We start from the raw sequence: 18,100 nt of genomic DNA on the forward strand, positions 1-18,100 counted from the left end.
CGATGCCCCTTCATAAAATCGTATTCGCTGCGCATTTGTTTTCAGTGTGCATGAAAGTTATGTATGTTACAAAAATACAAGTCAAAGCGGTGTGAAATCAATTTTGTTTTTTGACAGATTGCCTGTTGTAGTCAAAAAATTTAGTGTACAGATTATCTTCATGCGTCCAATAATAACCTAAAACACTATTTTGTTACACTAAAATCACCTTACCTCTTTAGCTTCTAGCAATGCTTCTGCAGCTTCCAATTCCTTTTTGGCTGCCTGGTACTTTCCTTGCATTATAGCCAGATTAGCCTTCAACGGCAAAACGTCTTTGTTTACCGAATAAAACTGGGCCATCGCAATGGTCCACGAAATTAATCCGGCCACATTGCCGCAAGCAATCTTAGCGGCCTCGAACGTGTATTGACTGAAAATTTCCGAAGTCAATATTTAGATTTTCCTAAGGTGGCAAAGCATGTATGTATACCTTTGTTTGTGTTTTTACTGGTGGTAGGACCTCTTGTGAGTCCGCACGGGTAGGTACCACCGCCTCGCCTATTTCTGCCGTGAAGCAGTTATGCGTTTCGGTTTGAAGGGTGGGGCCGCCGTTGTACCTATACTGAGACCTTAGAACTTATATCTCAAGGTGTGTGGCGCATTTACGTTGTAGACGTCTATGGGTTCCAGTAACCACTTAACAACAGGTGGGCTGTGAGCTCGTCCACACATCTAGGCAATAAAAAAAAAACCTTAGCATCAAAATCCCGTTAATTTTTGGTTTAAATTAATGTACTTTTAAATTTAAAAAAAATTATAACCAGTTTTTTAAAGCAAAGTAAAGCCAAATTCCAGCGCTATTTTTGGGTTTTCATCTATCAGTACCGATAGCAGATTAAGACCAAGCGGGTTTGGATCACAACTCCCCATTTTCATTTCAATAAAAAAAAAACCTGTTTTAAACTTAATTTTATAGTTTTATAATTATTAGTAGACATTCGGATATTTTGCCAACTACCTAATAATTTGAAAATAAGTAACGAGCGATTAAGCCTTTAACGTAGATTTAACTACGTGTGAGACTCTCTAAAACCGAAGATATACTACAAAATACTACTAAAAAATACACTACAAAACTACACTACTATTTTATTTTAATTTATTAGGAAGACAAACAGTGAACTTAAAGTATATAAACTCAAACCTTACAACTAAACACCATTTAAATGTCTCCGCATTTATACTACCTAACAAACTACCTAACTATACTATATTACCCAACAAACACTATTGATAAATTCTACAAAATTTCCATAGAATTGCCTAATTTCTAATACCTGAAATTAAAGTAGGGTTGTAACAAATCAATCATCTCGGCATTGATTACGTCTTTCGGATAAAATTTTAGATTATTCAAAAATCGCGAGTCCGCCATCACCTATTTTAATAGTTATATATTAAATATTAAATGATCTGGTTATTGAGATTACTGGTGGTACACTGCCGTAAAGCAGTAATGCTTTGCAGTTTGAAGGATGGGGCAGCCGTTGTACTGTTAAAACTGAGACCTTACAATAGTCATGTCTCGAGATGGGTGGCGGAATTTACGTTGTAGATGTCTATGAACTCCGGTAACCACTTAACACCAGGTGGGCCGTCAGCTCGTCCACCCATCTAAGCAAAAAAATAATCTAAAACATCAATATTAGTATCCTAAATAATGTAATAAGTACAAAAATTACTTTAAGAGATTCAGCCCATGACGCCATCAGGAACAACCTTTCGGGGTCCGGTCTGATTGGATCAATCCTCTTCCTGAACAAGAGTATTACGGCGTCCATAATAAGCGTGATAAGGTAGGGCGGTTTCCCCAACTTTCTCACTGTTGCTATATCCGCTGCGTTAATCGTCTGCAAGAAATCCTCGCATTAAAATCATGTAGACATCATTAAACGGAGCTTTAATGAGAAAAACACTATTAATTTACTACTGACTCGGTAGAGCAGTAGCTAGCGCGCCCCTGACTGGTGCGCCGAGGGTCGTGAGTTCGATTCCCAAATCGGAGAAACATTATGTAATAAACGGGTTTATTTGCTCTTTGTTTGGATGTTTTATATACTCAAATATACGTTTGTTTCCAGTTATTATGATGATTACAATTATATGAAAATTTTATAAATGGAAAATCCTCTACGTACGTCTGTTTATCTTAGCTTTATACGACGTTTGAATTGTAACATCATCGTTTATTTTTCTGATACAAAGTGACATGGGTCTATTTTTTTTTTTTTATTGCCCTTCTAGGAAGACGAGCATACGGCCCACCTGATAGTGATTGGTTACCATCGCCCATGGACCTCAGCAATGCCAGGGGCAGAGCCAAGCCGCTGGCTACCTACTCTATTGGAAGAGTCGCTCTTAATAAGACTATAGCCACGTGCATAAAAAAGTTTAGCACTATTTACGTTAGATCTAAAGTCGTGAGTTCGTTTCTGTGCACGTTAATAGAACAAATTGAGCAACGTCATTTACTTGTAAGGCAGCTTCGGCGGCGTCTAGGGCCGGTTTGGCTGCAGCCAACTTCTCCTCGGCCACTGCCGTTTCCGCGGCGATCACGCCCACCAACTTCACGGCACGATCCTTAACATCTAACACTTCCGTTTTAACCACTTCTGCTGCAGCCGCCGACTCGGCTACCGCAGCCAAGACCTATTGAAATTTTGAAAATTTAAAAATGGTGGTAGGAAGTCTTGTGAGTCCGCACGGGTAGGTACCCCCACCCTGCCTATTTCTGCCGTGAAGCAGTAATGCGTTTCGGTTTGGAGGGTGGGGCAGCCGTTGTAACTATACTGAGACCTTAGAACTTATATCTCAAGGTGGGTGGCGCATTTACGTCGTAGATGTCTATGAGCTCCAGTAACCACTTAACACCAGGTGGGCTGTGAGCTCGTCCACTCATCTAAGCAATAAAAAAAAAATATATATATATTAAAAATAAAAATTGAACAGTACGTTCTATGCAATCAATCTACATTACAGTACCTCTTCAGCTTTCGCTGTAGCAACTTTGATCTCGTAATCTTTTAATTCCAGTTCCTTCTTTAGTACGTCGACGCTTGCGGCCGCCTCCACAAGTTTATCTAAGCCTGTCGTCATTCTTTAAAAAAAACCATTTGTTTTCTATATACCTACATATCGCACATATAATGCTATAACCTCACTTATGCAATTTTTGTTATCACTAAACTGAGTATGAGAAATTACATTTTTTAATAGTTATTAATGAGACGAGAGAGATGTTTGCTTTTACTAATGAAGTTTAAAGTTGTAGTTTAAATATTATCATTTTATTCTTATAGCCTAGCAGAACTATATAAGAATTATACAATAAGATGTTGAATTTTCCAATGTTTCTCCTTAAAAATTACATAGTTTGCATAAGTGACGTTATTGCACCGTATGTGCGATATATTAATATATTAATACGTGAAGCAAAAACTTTGTACCCCTTTTTACGAAAATTGCGCGGACGGAGGACTATGAAATTTCCCATACTTATCTCTAAATATTAAAATGAATTGCTGTTCTTTAGTCTCGCTAAAACTCGAGAACGGCTGGACCGATTTGGCTAATTTTGATCTTGAATGATTTGTGGAAGTCCAGAGAAGGTTTAAAAGGTTTAAAATAAATATGAAAATGCTCGGAATTAAATAAAAATAACAAATTTGTTTTTCCTTTTATGTCCCCCCCCCCCATCGGACGGATTCCTTTTGTTTGTTTTAAGTTTATTTTATACAAAAGCTTAGGTCTTTTATTTATCGATTGAGGCATTACGAAGTCTGCCGGGTCAGCTAGTAGAGAATAAATATAGAGGAGTGCCGAATGTTAATTTTTTTTTAAATTACGCATAAAAAATACATTAAATCAATAAAAAAACATCACACACACTACCATGTATTTGACACACACATGCACGCATAATATTGGTTTATTGTCAAACTTTTCTTATTGAGAATAGATTAAATATTGTTTGTCTTTAATAATATTTGTCTAAGGTGTAGTCTTTGATAATAATAAAGAATAGAATCATAATAATGTACAAACTTATAAGTTCAATTAATTATAGTCAAATTTCGACTTCTGCGGGACCACTAGTATTTTGAAACTACAAATTTCGCTTCGATAAAACCCCGCAATACCTGCGAGCCATTTCGGCGATGTTGACATGTTTTTCCTTGTACAATACTTTGTAGCCTTCCAAGAACGAAAGATACGACTTCGGCGTTACGTGCGTCTGTCTTCTGAACCTGTCGTAATAAGTTGTGCAAGTATCGGCCACGTTGTCTTGCACCATTCCCATAATCTCGATTAGCTGTTGTTTCGTTTCTGGAGAGCACACAACCTGAAATTCAATTCAATAATCTATACTAATATATAAAATCTACAGTGTTTTTTACGGATGTTCCGTTATAACTACTGAACCATGCATCCGATTGGCTTGAAACTTGGTGTCCATGTAGAAAATACATGTAAATAATGGATAGTCTAATATTTATGTAAGTGTTGGACTCCCTACACCAATTGCGGGGGCGTTAATGATGAGACTCTTTGTGGGGATGAGAAATAATAATGTTAATTTTAAATGCCCAGCATAGCGGACGGGTACAGTTAGTATAATATATATAAATGAATTGCTGTTCGTTAGTCTCGCTAAAACTCGAGAACGGCTGGACCGATTTGGCTAATTTTGGTCTTGAATTATTTGTGGAAGTCCAGAGAAGGTTTAAAAGGTAGATAAATATGAAAATGCTCGGAATTTAATTTTATGTTTCCCCCGTCGGACGGATTCCTTTTGTTTGTTTTAAGTTTATTTTATACGATAGATATGGTTTAGGCACTACGAAGTCTGCCGGGTTAGCTAGTTAGAAATAAAAACGAATTCTATTAACGAAGTTGTTATAGAACCATTACTAACATGAAAGTCCGCGAGGAAATGATGAGCAACTTCGATAAGTGCAACTCTCGGCCACTTCTGGAACCAATCCATGGTTGACCCAGAAATTAGTCCCGGGAATTTTAGGGCTCTGCTTCTAAACTTTTCTCCGACCTCAAAAACAATTTTTTTTATTACTCATAAACAATATCCGCGTTGTCTGTTTTCTATCGCAATTTGAATTTCTTTTAGCTAACTTACGGGCGAAAAACATAATACAACGTGTAGATTGGCCCTCGAACGCATTATAAAGTATTCGTACAGCACATCAGGCACCGGAATTCTTTTCGGTGCATATTTCTTCATTATTGGGGTCAATTCATTCAGAATTTCATCTGGAGGCATCAAATCTATATATTAATACGCGAAGCAAAAACCTTGTTCCCCTTTTTACGAAAACTGTGCGGACGCTGTAGTATGAAAGGAGAAACCCGAAATTCATACAAATTTGGGCCTGGCGTTACAGTGCTAGAATTTGGACATAAATTACAATACCTAAGAAGGTTTCATGAGCCCTATTTTCAGGTCTCCCAGCAATGGCCAAATTGGTAAAATCAGACAATGTTTACATTTTAGGTTATGTTTATTGTTCGAGATATTTTAATAAAATAACGATATTTTTGAGGCTGTTTCCTACTAAAGATGAGTATTTTTTTACGAAACCTGTTGCAGCAACAGGTTGCTTTGAAAATAAAAATGGAACCTGTTACGATAAAATCGTGCTTTAGGTTGTTTACGAAAACGAACGAAAGCCAAAAATTAAAAACAACGTAATGCGAAACGCGCTGCGCACGAAATGATTTTTACGGGGTTTTATGATCTGGTAACTAGGACCTTTAGGTCAGTCTTATTTTAATTTTAATGAAAACTTTTTTATATGAAAATCGATATTTATATGATAACTTTTTTATATAAAATATAAATCATTACGTGCTCCCATATCATCTCATCTCATTTCATTTAATTTTATTTCATGACGTTTTTTTTTTTTTATTGCTTAAATGGGTGGACGAGCTCACAGCCCACCTGGTGTTAAGTGGTTACTGGAGCCCATAGACATCTACGACGTAAATGCGCCACCCACCTTGAGATATAAGTTCTAAGGTCTCAGTATAGTTACAACGGCTGCCCCGCCCTTCAAACCGAAACGCAGTACTGCTTCACGACAGAAATAGGCGGGCGGCGCGGACTCACAAGAGGTCCTACCACCAGTAAAATTATTAATGTAACTACACCATAGAAAAACTCAAAAGTACCAAATCGGGTTTTTCATGGTATATTTAAGATTTCCAGTTGAAAATATTTTGAATTGCCGCAGTTGCCGACATGATTTCGTGTCATACTAAATGGCACAGTTATTTATTTCTTTTAATGATTTTTGTTAGTAGATTTTGGTGCTTTACGTTACGTTATTCAATGAGATTAAGTTTATAGTCTGGCCAGCGAATCATGGGCACAACTAAATAGCGGCAATCCAAAATATCTTCAGTTGGCAACATTAAATATAACATAACACGACTTGATACATTTGTGTTTTTCTATGGAATAGTCACATTAATATAAAAATGCAAAACTACCCTTTCATGCCTTTCTTTAATGTTGTCAGTTGTAGATATTTTGAATTGCCGCCATTGTAAATAGTTGTGTCACGATTCGATGGCCATACTCTATTTACATTGATTAAATATAAAAAGAGTCACTTATCCTAAAACAAAGGAGTATTAATTATTTTTAACACTCGATTTCCACTAAATCGATCCTGTTTTAGGGATGCTCTAATTCTAATCCACACGTTTGTGGAGCTAGTTACGTATATTGAAATAAGTGTTGCAGATGTTTACAAAGACTGTTTAAAACAAAAAATATAATTCAACTTATTTTCTACACTTGGCCATTGTCAATGAAGCTAAGATTTCAATATGTTAATCAAGCAAAATAGACGATTTTTTGGTACATATCCCATTCGTGTAACGCTTAGGCCCAGAATGGGGTTTCTCCTTTTCCACACCTATAGAGAATATAGAGTAGGAGTGCAGAATGCTATTTTTTTTAATTATGCATATTAAATACACAAAGAATAAAAAGAAATTACACACACTACCATGCATTTGACACACACACATAAATATATTGTTTAGTTTATTGTTTAAGTCTGTGGTCAAATTGAAAATAGATTAATATTATTTGTCTATGGTGTAGTCTTGGCGAAATTTGTGATTAAAGAATTATAAATAGTCTTTGACAATAGAACCAAAATAATGTTCAAACAGTTAATTATAGTCGAATTTCGACTACATGGTATTAATTAAATTAACATTTTTTTTTTAAATAAATTCTCAAACGTAAAACAGAACGCTTACCCATTTCGTCTTTAGCAAATAAATTGGCAATCTCTCCCGAACTGAGAATGTTATTTAAAAATTCCAAAAACTGTTCGTCTTTTATGTCGTTGTCGGTGAATATAAACGTTATACCTTGACCTTGCAAGCCGGCGATTCGGTACAATATTTTAATGTCATCCATGAAATTTCCTACGTTATATGATCTGAAACAATGGTAGATATTATTATAGTACAGAAATGCAAAATCATAAGTGACAATGTTTTTTTTTTATAAAGCTGAAGGTATCTAATGCTAAAGTTATTGGATCTGATGGAAATTATTTGTGCAACAAGAGAGCAAAGTTATTTTTTGTTTCACTCGCGATTCAAAGTTTCCTCAAGAAAAGAATTTCCAAAGAATCCTGAGCGTTGTGAGGGACTCAACAGCACGAGATGCAAAAAACTTTGCTCTCGTATAGCCCACATAACTTTTCACCTCAGCAGTGAGAGAACACATATTACTTAGGAGACATAGAAATGAACGGGGATAGATTGAAATAACTATTAAAAAAACGTAATTTCTTTATTACTTTAATATCTTAAAATTTTAGGGTATTGCGCGTTTCCGAACATGTTTTCTTTGAGTTCGAATTTCGAAGGGGTTTGTTTTTTTCACTCGCTTTTTATATGCATGTGAAAGAGACAGAGCACAGTAAAATTCGAATGTTTCAAATTTATGGCTGAACAATGTCAATTTGTGGCACTGAAGTTTGAAAAATTAAAACTACTACTTTGACCCACGCTCGAATCAAAATCGCATTTTGTTCACTGTTGTCTCGCAGCAAAAGCGGCATGTTTGAGCTGCTGAGGTGAAAAAGTTATTTTGTCAATGCAAGGGTGGACAGACATATTTTAATGAATCAAACGATGAATCTTACTTAATACAACATCGTCAAGTTTATAATACATTTATAACATCACATACTAAAAGAGAATAGAATTCACCTCGTTAACGTGATTTGATAAAACGAAAAATTCGCAATATAAGACGCAAGCTTGGTCAAACTTTGCTTCCCCGATCCACCGACACCGACAAGCAAAGCGTTGCCTCTGTAACGAAATTTTATTAATAAAAATATATTCTAGACTAACAATTTAAAAACACATTATTAATACAAAACATACAAAAATCCTGATTCAATCGAGATTCCATAAAACTCTCAACGTATAATGCATATACTGTGTCGTTTCGTTAAACAAGTAATATAGAATAAGTAGTATATTATAAACTAGCGACCCGCCCTCGCTTCGCTTCGGAAACATTAACACAAATGAAAAAAAAAAAAAAAAAAAAAAAAAAAAAAAAAAAAAAAAAAAAAAAAAAAAAAAAAAAAAAAAAAAAAAAAATAGCCTATGTTCATCAGGGACAATGTTGGCTTCTAATGGAAAAAGAATTTTTCAAATCGGTCCAGTAGTTTCGGAGCCTATTCGAAACAAACAAACAAACAAACCTCTTTATAATATTAGTATAGATGAAGTACTCATACAGTATGAACAAGTTACAGCAAAACGTGTCAGACCTTGTTCAATGAAATACCTCAAAGTTTGAATGCAATCACTCTGTACAAAACACAAACGAGCTACCAATCAATCACGAACATTTAGGCGGGAAGATCTTTATAATAACAATAATCCCTACTGTTAATGAAAACATAGGTGTTCGAGTCTAGTATCCTAGAGCTATTGCTATTAGTTTTCTTATTTCCAAGCCCAAGCTCCTATATTCCCTTGTCCTTTAATATAAAAGCAATCAAGAGTTCCATTTTGATGGTATACACAACCGTTGTGCCAACGTTAAGGAGTTGACGTCTCTATAATAAACTATACTGCACAGTTACCGAAATAAAACTCAGGCCAAGCCATCGTGACACTCATAAACAAAACTAGATACAAAAAATCAAAACTCTGACCTCGGCGTATTTATGATCCGCGATATAATGAACAAATGTACCATGGCGTCGTGGAAAAACACCAAGTCTAAATGAGCGCCTCTGACTTGATCGTTAAATTGTTCTTGGAATTGACCAAGTTTCATCAAAACGAAATCCCATCTGAAAACATTGTCTTCGGGTTTGTTCGGCTTGGATAATCGTTTACCATACTTTCAAAAGTTACATTCTAATATAAATAATACATGTTTACATTAAAAAGTAAATTAAAATAACTTTTACACAAATCTGAAATCACATACACATTTCAAATCAAGTATCATAGACTGATCTATTTTCTTGTAGCTCTAATTTTAATAATCGATTGAAACAAAAAAGGCAGTTAGTAATAAGTCAATTACTATGACTATTAAAAACACTGCCGTCACACAAAATTACTATGTTTTTTTTTCAATTAAATCACGTCAAATATAATGTATTCGATATGTATTTAAAATAAAAGTAGTAGATAAGAGTCGTTGGTTTGCACATTGACTGTGCTCAAGCTGAAGTTCAATTTGCGTCAAAGTTTCTCACATAACCCTATCAACGGACAGTCATAGGTGAAGGTCTTTGTCCTTTACTGGTGGTAGGACCTCTTGTAAGCCCGCACAGGTACCGCCAAGTACCGTCACCCTGCCTATTTCTGCCGTGAAGCAGTAATGCGTTTCGGTTTGAAGGGCGGGGCAGCCGCTGTAACTATACTGAGACCTTAGAACTTATATATCAAGGTGGGTGGCGCATTTACGTTGTCGATGTCTATGGACTTCATTAAACCGTTCGGAACGCATTCAATAAAGTATACGATGATATACATTCGTTCGTGCAACAAAAGTTGCCAGCTAAAATGAAACTGCTCGAGGCTATATATGTCAGGTATTTTTTATTGTACAATAGAACTAGATGGTGTGCGGTGTACTTTGCTTCACCTAAAAAATCTACATTGGCGACGATATGCATATATGCAAAATTTCATATCGATTCGTGCTTTGGTTCAAATGATAAAAATCTCACTCACTAGCGCCACCTATCCGGCACTAAAGTAACTATGTTCGTCGGAGTGGTGATGTCGTACTTTATATGTATGAAGTTTCATATCAGTTATGCAAGTTATTATAACTTACTGGTGGTAGGACCTCTTGTGAGTCCGCACGGGTAAGTATTACCACCCTGCCTATTTCTGCCGTGAAGCAGTAATGCTTTTCGGTTTGAAGGGTAGGGTAGCCGTTGTAACTATACTGAGACCTTAGAACTCGTATCTCAAAGTGGGTGGCGACAGTTACGTTGTAGATGTTTATGGGCTCTGGTAACCACTTAACATCAGGTGGGCTATGAGCTCGTCCACCCACCTAAGCAATAAAAAAAAGATCGTTTAAAGAAATACAAGATGACGCTACGGCGACTACTCTCCATCAGGTACGTCGTATACTAGTCGGTCAACAAAAACAATAAAAGCGTACGTTGGTAGCTCTTCGTATATCTTTGGCGCGTCAGTGCTAAAATCTTCTTCCTCGTCGCCGGTGGGGTCTGCGGGCTCACGGAGAAAGTTCACGAAAAATGTTTCCTCTTCAGGAAATTCGCTGACGAGTTCAGGCAACTCTTGGGCTGCAGTCTTCCAGAAGTTTGCCACGAACCAATCTTTGTCATCGAATGTTGTAAACCTGTAATTTTTGATCGTAATTGAATTTTCTCTCTTTTTGCGAATTTGATAATTTCGGTTGAATAATTTAATAATAATTTTGTTTTTGATATATTAATTGCTGAATTTGATATATTAATTGATATATAATTTTATATATTAATTGCTGTTCATTAGTCTCGCTAAAAATCGGCTGGACCAATTTGGCTAAATTTGGCCTTGAATTATTTGTGGAAGTCCAGAAAGGGTTTAAAAGGCAGATAAATATGAAAATACCCGGAATTAAATAAAAATAACAATTTTGTTTTTCCTTTAATGTGTCCGAAGGACGGATTCCTTTTGTTTGTTTTAATTTTATTTTATACAAAAGTTTAGATCTTTTATTTATAGAATGAGGCACTAACGAAGTCTGCCGGGTCAGCTAGTGGACAATAAAAACTAATTTATTTGCATGCAACTACATAATTCAAACCCAAGTTTTCGATTAGACATTAAAATGTGGCCGATTTGTTAAATATTTGATATTCATAAATACCGGGCATACATACCTATCACATATTACTCTTAAGCATTCGTGGAACCATAGCTTTAGAGCCGTTGTAATTGTCGGCAGTTCGTCTTTCTTAATAAACAAAATCCCTTCCCATATTCTAGATAGATCTCGAAGATTAAACACGTAATGAAACTTTGCAGGAGTCGGCAACATTTTCGCCTAAAACGTTTATAGTACATTATTATATAAATACAAAAAGGTTTTATTTATTGAGTTACTATTCATTAGAAAGAGTTGTTTTTACTTTTGTTTGCTGCCAAATTATTCGCGTGACAGGCACAAGCCTCGGCATGAAATCCACAATTTTTTTCTCGAACCTTGTCTTACAGAAGTATCCGGCACTTATAGTTTCTGAAAATGTATCATTCATTATACCTTTTTAAATCCAAATTAACTCCCCAATCGTTATGAAATATCGTCAACTATCTTACCAAAAATACGATCCATTGAAATATTACTCGGTAAGGTGCAGTTAAAAATGTTGAACTGCCTTTTTAAACGAGGCGGAATGTCGTTTCTTCCACCACCTAAAATACGTTAACTTTTATCACAACACTAATAGTTTTCATTTTCCAAAAAAAATTGTAACAGCAATACAAAGAACAGTGTAATTGGGGTCATTATTTAAGCAGCTTTCAGACTACGCTATAATATAATAGCATATAGTAAATAGCTCAAATCACAACAATATCGTACACCATACATTGTTATGGACACGTTCATACTGTACTGTACTATATATTATTGGCTAAGTATAGGTTGTTATACTTATATGGCACTATAGTATAGCGTATAGCAGCTTTAAGGAAAAAATATTAGAAATCCTGCTTAAATTATGGACACCCGAGTTATGAATGAAGTGATAACACATAACCATAGAGTGGTTGACGTTTCTATTCGCATCTAGAGGCAGAATCTAAAGTACTATAATATACTTTTATAATCAATATTCAGCAAACTGATGCAGCGATTAATGCATCTCATTTAATATTGATAGATTTTAAAAGATAATAATAATACTTGTTGTTTATTGCACATTTAAACATTAGTTAAATCTCAACCTGGATGGATCATCGCTCCAAACATTTGTATTTCAGCGATAGTAATGAAATCTCCAGGTTTTTCCAACGAATAAAAACCACCACACTCCATCATTTGACGTACAATCTCATTTGTAACCTATAATATACAAGACATTTAAGTAGTTTATATATAAAAAGTCGTAGTGGCCTAGAGGATAAGACGTCTGGTGTATCGAGCGATACCAGTGTGCCGACGTTCCAATCCTAGGGGGGGTGTAACGATTTTTGTAATGAAATACGTAAACTCATGTTCACGATCGACTTCCACGATGACGGAATGACGTAGGGCAATAAAAGGCACAACCGCAAAAAAATCATTATAGAATTTTGTCGTGTATTTATATCAATTATCGTCGTTATATTTATATCAAGTTGTGATGTTTATGGGCTATGTTAACCACTCAACACTAGATGGCCCGTAAGATCATTAGCCCGCATTACAAGTAGAATTACGTATATAATATTATTAATAGTTATGTCGGTAGGTACGTGGTTTGATAGCGAATAGTTTCAACCAACACCTTAAGAAACTTTCATTATTCAGTCGGGTTAGGGGCCTGATGCAAAAGGCAGTTTTCCTTAATACGGCGCGTATTGTGAGGTTTCTCACTGTGGAGTCCTAACCACTAATAATAATAATAATATCAAATAACGGTATAAATAACTACTATCCCCACCTGATCTCCCCACTCGTTGACAACCGGCATATTAATGTCGTCAACAAACACGGTCATGGATCGATTACCGGGGGGACCGTATGTCATACCGACGCGCTTCTCAACGTACGATTCGACAATTCTCTGTGGACAAAACAAATTAAACCACTTTTCATACATGATATTATAAACAAATCAACACACATTCTGTCGATATCGTGTTATGTTTTTTTCCCCTACCTATTGACTAGTAGCCTAAGGGCCTAAGAGGTTATTCCAGCTACGCCTGGACGGATAGGTGAACCCACGAGCTCAACCTAAGAGAATTTGCTAACACTAGCCCTAGCTAGAGCAGTGCTTGGCAGAATCTACCGCCGGGTCGGAATCGCGACCCATTGAGAAGTTCCGGCGAGAAACTCAGGGGGACTTGTTTGTTCGTGGTCATATACCACAGCGCGTTCTTTATCCCATTATGTTGAAATTTTGTAATTTTTTTTTGTAACTTGCAACATATGCATATTTCATCAAATGTATATAGTCAAATGTATAATTATATTAACTACTAGCCGTACTCGCTCGCTTCGCTGGGCACATAAAATTAACATTATTATTTATTGTCACTATTATTAGGGAGTCCAGCACTCATATAAATATTAGCCTAAGTTTTATTAAGTACATGTATTTTCTACATGGATACCAAGTTTCAAGTCAATCGGATGCATGGTTCAGTAGTTATAACGGAACATCCGTAAAAACCACTGTAGATTTATATATTAACTAGCTGACCCGGCAAACGTTGTGTTGCCTTAAATAAGATTTCTAGGGAAATTCTAGTCTAATATATAAAATTCTCACAAACCTCATTCAACCACATAATATAGTAAGCGGCACGTAAGTTGGCAAGGTTTTGGTGTAGTGGGGAAATGTCGCGCATAGTGTACATTACAACAAAAAAATGGTCACTTTTATTGCCCGCATATATGTTAATTTTATTTTATTAAATTTTTTATTTGCCGTAATTTATTTTTAAGCCTGTGTGTTTAGAAGAAAGTTAAAGAAAAGAGAGGAATTCGTGAAGTGTATTAGGTGTTAGAAATAAAATACAATTAAAAGTTAAAAATTTTATTTAAAAAAATTTACTTAATATTAAAAATTATGTGTCGCCGTCGTCACTATCATTTTCTAATAGTGCTACCCCTTGGATTAAATTTATGGTAGCACCTGAGCTGGTGGAAGTAGTTGGCTCCTCATCGTCGACATAACGAAGAGTCGCTGTCGTCACTGGTAAATAATAAAACGCTCAGTGACTGAATCGACTATAATTATGGTCATTGGTATTTGATCCTGCCATTGCAAGCAAATTTAAAACAATAACACTCGTAACAAAAACTAAATTTAAAACAGTAATAACAACTCGTAACAAAAACTCAATATAAACAAAGGGTTCCTACAACTTTAGTAAGCGCATGTGTAACCGGGAGCGAACGGAACGTGGACGCGGTGCGGGAGGGGAGGGTCGACTGACTTACCAATCGCGCGCTCGGAACGGTGCTACGTCTTTCCCCGCGTCCCGCTTGACAACCAAAGAGACCTAAAAAACGACTTCTGCGCATCTAGCGACTCTTGCCAAGTTACGTGCCGGGGACTATACCTCATTATAACCAAGAAAAAAAAATAAAAAATGTTTGGGGTGGACAGCCCTTATCACTTAGGGGTATGAAATATAGATAGTAGCCGATTCTCAGACCTACTGAACATACTATTGATACACAAATAAAACCAAAAAAACATGGCTGGCAAGCTACGATTGATACACAAATAAAACCAAAGAAACATGGCTGATAAATGTATAGTGAGTAAGACAGGAGACCGGCTTCGTCCTCATCCCTACTACGTGATGTTTGCTGGATGAGAGGCGACACCTGGCGGGGATAACTGAACGATTGAATTTAAAAAAAAATCATAATTAAAGGAACTTGAAATTATAAACTCTGAATAAGAATTTATTGTACTACAATTATAATATTTGATTGCCATCTTGCAACCTTATTGCGGATCTGTGCATAGAATAAAAAAAAAAAAAATCGGGATGGAAAAATAGGGGTTGATCGTATAAGAGTGAAAATTGAGAGTAATATATATTTTTTTTATTTTAAGTCATGACAAAATAAAAAATAAAATCTTGCAAAAAAATTTAGTTTTTAATTAGCAAATAAAATTAAGGGTTGATCGTAGAAGGGTGAAAATTGAGGATTGTATGTATTTTTGTATGTTGTATCATGAAAAAATAGAAATAAAAATTTTTATCTAAAAAATTAAAAATTAAATTTAGGGGTGGACTACCCCTAATATTTAGGGGGATGAAAAATAGATGTTGGCCGATTCTCATAGATACCGGATAAGCACAAAAAATTTCATCAAAATCGGTCAAGCCGTTTCGGAGGAGTATGGCAACGAAAACTGTGACACGAGAATTTTATATATTAGATATAGAGTATAGATGTTTCGACAAGTCGTTTTCGAGATTATGGTGAAAGTTTCGGTGGTACAGACAATCGTAGAAGACACTTGCCTGAAACATATTAGGTGTGGTCGCAGAAGAGAAATTGATCATCTTGTACAATTTAACTTCATTGTTATATTTCTGCATATAGCTCTTCAGCATCACAGTTTTGGCGGTGCCTTGCTCGCCTATCAACAGTACAGCTTTATTCTGCTTCGCAATAGTTTCAATTAGAAATGATATGCATACGTTATCGATATTCGGTACTAAAATCGATGCGTATTCCGGAATGCTGTCAGAAGGATAAATATAGTTTTCTACACTCTCTGACCTGTACAGAGAGGAACAAACAATTATCAATTTTGCATTATCAAATTTAATCAATTAAGAAATAAAAACGAAGGACCGAATAAAAATCACATTTATCTATATATTAATATGCAAATATATTAATACGTGAAGCAAAAACTTTGTACCCCTTTTTACGAAAATTGCGTGGACGGAGGAGTATGAAATTTCCCACACTTATAGAAAACATAGAGAAGAAGTCCAGAATATTAATATTTTTTTAAATGATGCATAAAACATACATTAAATCAATAAAAAAAACATTACACACACTACCATGTATTTGACACACACACGCATGCATACTATTGGTTTATTGTCACTTTTCTTATTGCAGTTTATGGTCAAATTGAGAATAGATTCAATATTGTTTGTCTTTGCGAAATCGAAATATGTGATTATAAAAGTACGAGTATAATAATCTTTGAGAATAGAATCATAATTGTGTACAAACTTATAATTACAATTAATTATAGTCGAATTTCGACTACCGGGGGACCACTAGTTATATTTCAAATTAACAAAGAGCCCGGAACAGTAGTGACATGGTAGAACAGACGATACAAACCAATGTTGCCACACTCCGGCCTCGTTAACCATATACTCGAATGGCATCACCCACTCTTTAGACTTGGCTCCGGGCCAATCCATTCTCACGGGCAACTTTGTCGCGAATTCGGCCAAACGAGTCCGAGAGTCCAGCTCCAGGACGGCGCCGAGCGACCACATCATCGCAAATATAAACAGACGTTCTAGATGTCGGTCTGTGTGTATCTCTACAAAAAACACCGCGTTTTATTTATTTATTTATTGCTTAGAGATAGGTGGACGAGATCACAGCTCACCTGATGTTAAGTGGTTACTGGAGCTCATAGACATCTACAACGTAAACGCGCCACCCACCTTGAGATATAAGTTCTAAGGTCTCAGTTACAGCGGCTGCCCCACCCTTCAAACCGAAACGCATTACTGCTTCACGGCAGAAACAGGAAGGGTGGTGATACCTACCCGTGCGGACTCAAAAGAGGTCCTACCACCAGTAAAAAAGTTATTATTGAATTATTGTTTGCCTCCAAAACTACATAACATAAACCTTCAATGTCAAAATAAAGTACTTACTTCCACCGGGTACTTCTATTTGAAGGAGACCAATCAAAACATCGATACATTGCCTGTAATTATTATTAATCATTATCTATTTACTATTAATCTACATATTTAAAAGAAAACGTATATGTGTATGTGCGTATCGAACATACGATGCTTTAATGTCACTTAAGCAATTTTTGTTAAAACTGAACTGAGTATGAGAAAATAGATTTTTTAATAATTTTCAGTGAGATGTTTGCTTTTATTGATGAAATTTAAAGTTGTAATTTAATTATTATCATTTTATTTCTTTAGTCGAGAAGAACTGGTTACCGGAACTGGTAGTTACCGGGGTCCATAGACATCTATAACGTATATGTCACCACCCACCTTGAGATACGAGTTCTAAGGTCTCAGTATACAGCAGCATATCTCAGCAGTTACAACGGCTGCTTCACACGTCAAAACGAAACGCATTACTGCTTCACGGCAGAAATAGGCAGGGTGGTGACACCTACCCATGCGGACTTACAAGGCGTCCTATCCCACCAGTAAGGTATAATAACTTGCATAGCTGATATGAAACTTCATACATATAAAGTACGACATCACCACTCCGACAATCATAGTTACGTTAGTGGCAGATAGGTGGCGCTAGTGAGTGATTTTTATCATTTGAACCAAAGCACGAATCGATATGAAAGTTTGCATATATGCATATCGTCGCCAACGTAGATTTTTTTAGGTGAAGCAAAGTACACCGTACATCATCTACTTATATTATCCAATAAAAAATACCTGACATATATAGCCTCGAGCAATTTCATTTTAGCTGGCAACTTTTGTTGCACGAACGAATGTATATCATCGTATACTTTATTGAATGCGTTCCTCAAAGCATCCGATTCTTTTTGCGATCTCTTTTTCAACCAACCCTGAAACAGGA

The 18,100-nt window shown here is 35.9% G+C and overlaps 1 protein-coding gene across 8 annotated transcripts in view; it reads right to left on the minus strand.

Annotated features, from left to right (window-relative positions):
• Positions 1-18,100, minus strand: part of kl-3 (dynein heavy chain 8, axonemal kl-3) — a 56,771-nt gene that overhangs the window by 13,905 nt on the left and 24,766 nt on the right. For all 8 annotated transcript variants that reach the window (XR_016323152.1, XM_089727710.1, XM_089727709.1 and 5 more), the window contains 21 exons: positions 17,953-18,089; positions 17,185-17,237; positions 16,634-16,841; positions 15,787-16,048; positions 13,236-13,358; positions 12,538-12,655; positions 11,908-12,003; positions 11,721-11,827; positions 11,472-11,635; positions 10,745-10,945; positions 9,267-9,407; positions 8,302-8,406; positions 7,336-7,520; positions 5,177-5,310; positions 4,958-5,089; positions 4,182-4,384; positions 3,025-3,139; positions 2,515-2,691; positions 1,725-1,892; positions 1,320-1,420; positions 214-412 (listed from right to left, as the gene is read on the minus strand). Coding sequence is in view for 7 of the 8 variants with exons in the window: in XM_089727710.1 (XP_089583836.1) it covers positions 214-412; positions 1,320-1,420; positions 1,725-1,892; positions 2,515-2,691; positions 3,025-3,139; positions 4,182-4,384; positions 4,958-5,089; positions 5,177-5,310; positions 7,336-7,520; positions 8,302-8,406; positions 9,267-9,407; positions 10,745-10,945; positions 11,472-11,635; positions 11,721-11,827; positions 11,908-12,003; positions 12,538-12,655; positions 13,236-13,358; positions 15,787-16,048; positions 16,634-16,841; positions 17,185-17,237; positions 17,953-18,089 (3,129 nt within the window). In the remaining variant the exon portion in view is untranslated. The remainder of the gene's footprint in view (positions 1-213; positions 413-1,319; positions 1,421-1,724; positions 1,893-2,514; positions 2,692-3,024; positions 3,140-4,181; positions 4,385-4,957; positions 5,090-5,176; positions 5,311-7,335; positions 7,521-8,301; positions 8,407-9,266; positions 9,408-10,744; positions 10,946-11,471; positions 11,636-11,720; positions 11,828-11,907; positions 12,004-12,537; positions 12,656-13,235; positions 13,359-15,786; positions 16,049-16,633; positions 16,842-17,184; positions 17,238-17,952; positions 18,090-18,100) is intronic.

Source organism: Bombyx mandarina, chromosome 05 (genome assembly GCF_030267445.1).
Source record: "Bombyx mandarina strain Sakado chromosome 05, ASM3026744v2".
NCBI classification, from domain to species: Eukaryota; Metazoa; Arthropoda; class Insecta; order Lepidoptera; family Bombycidae; genus Bombyx; species Bombyx mandarina.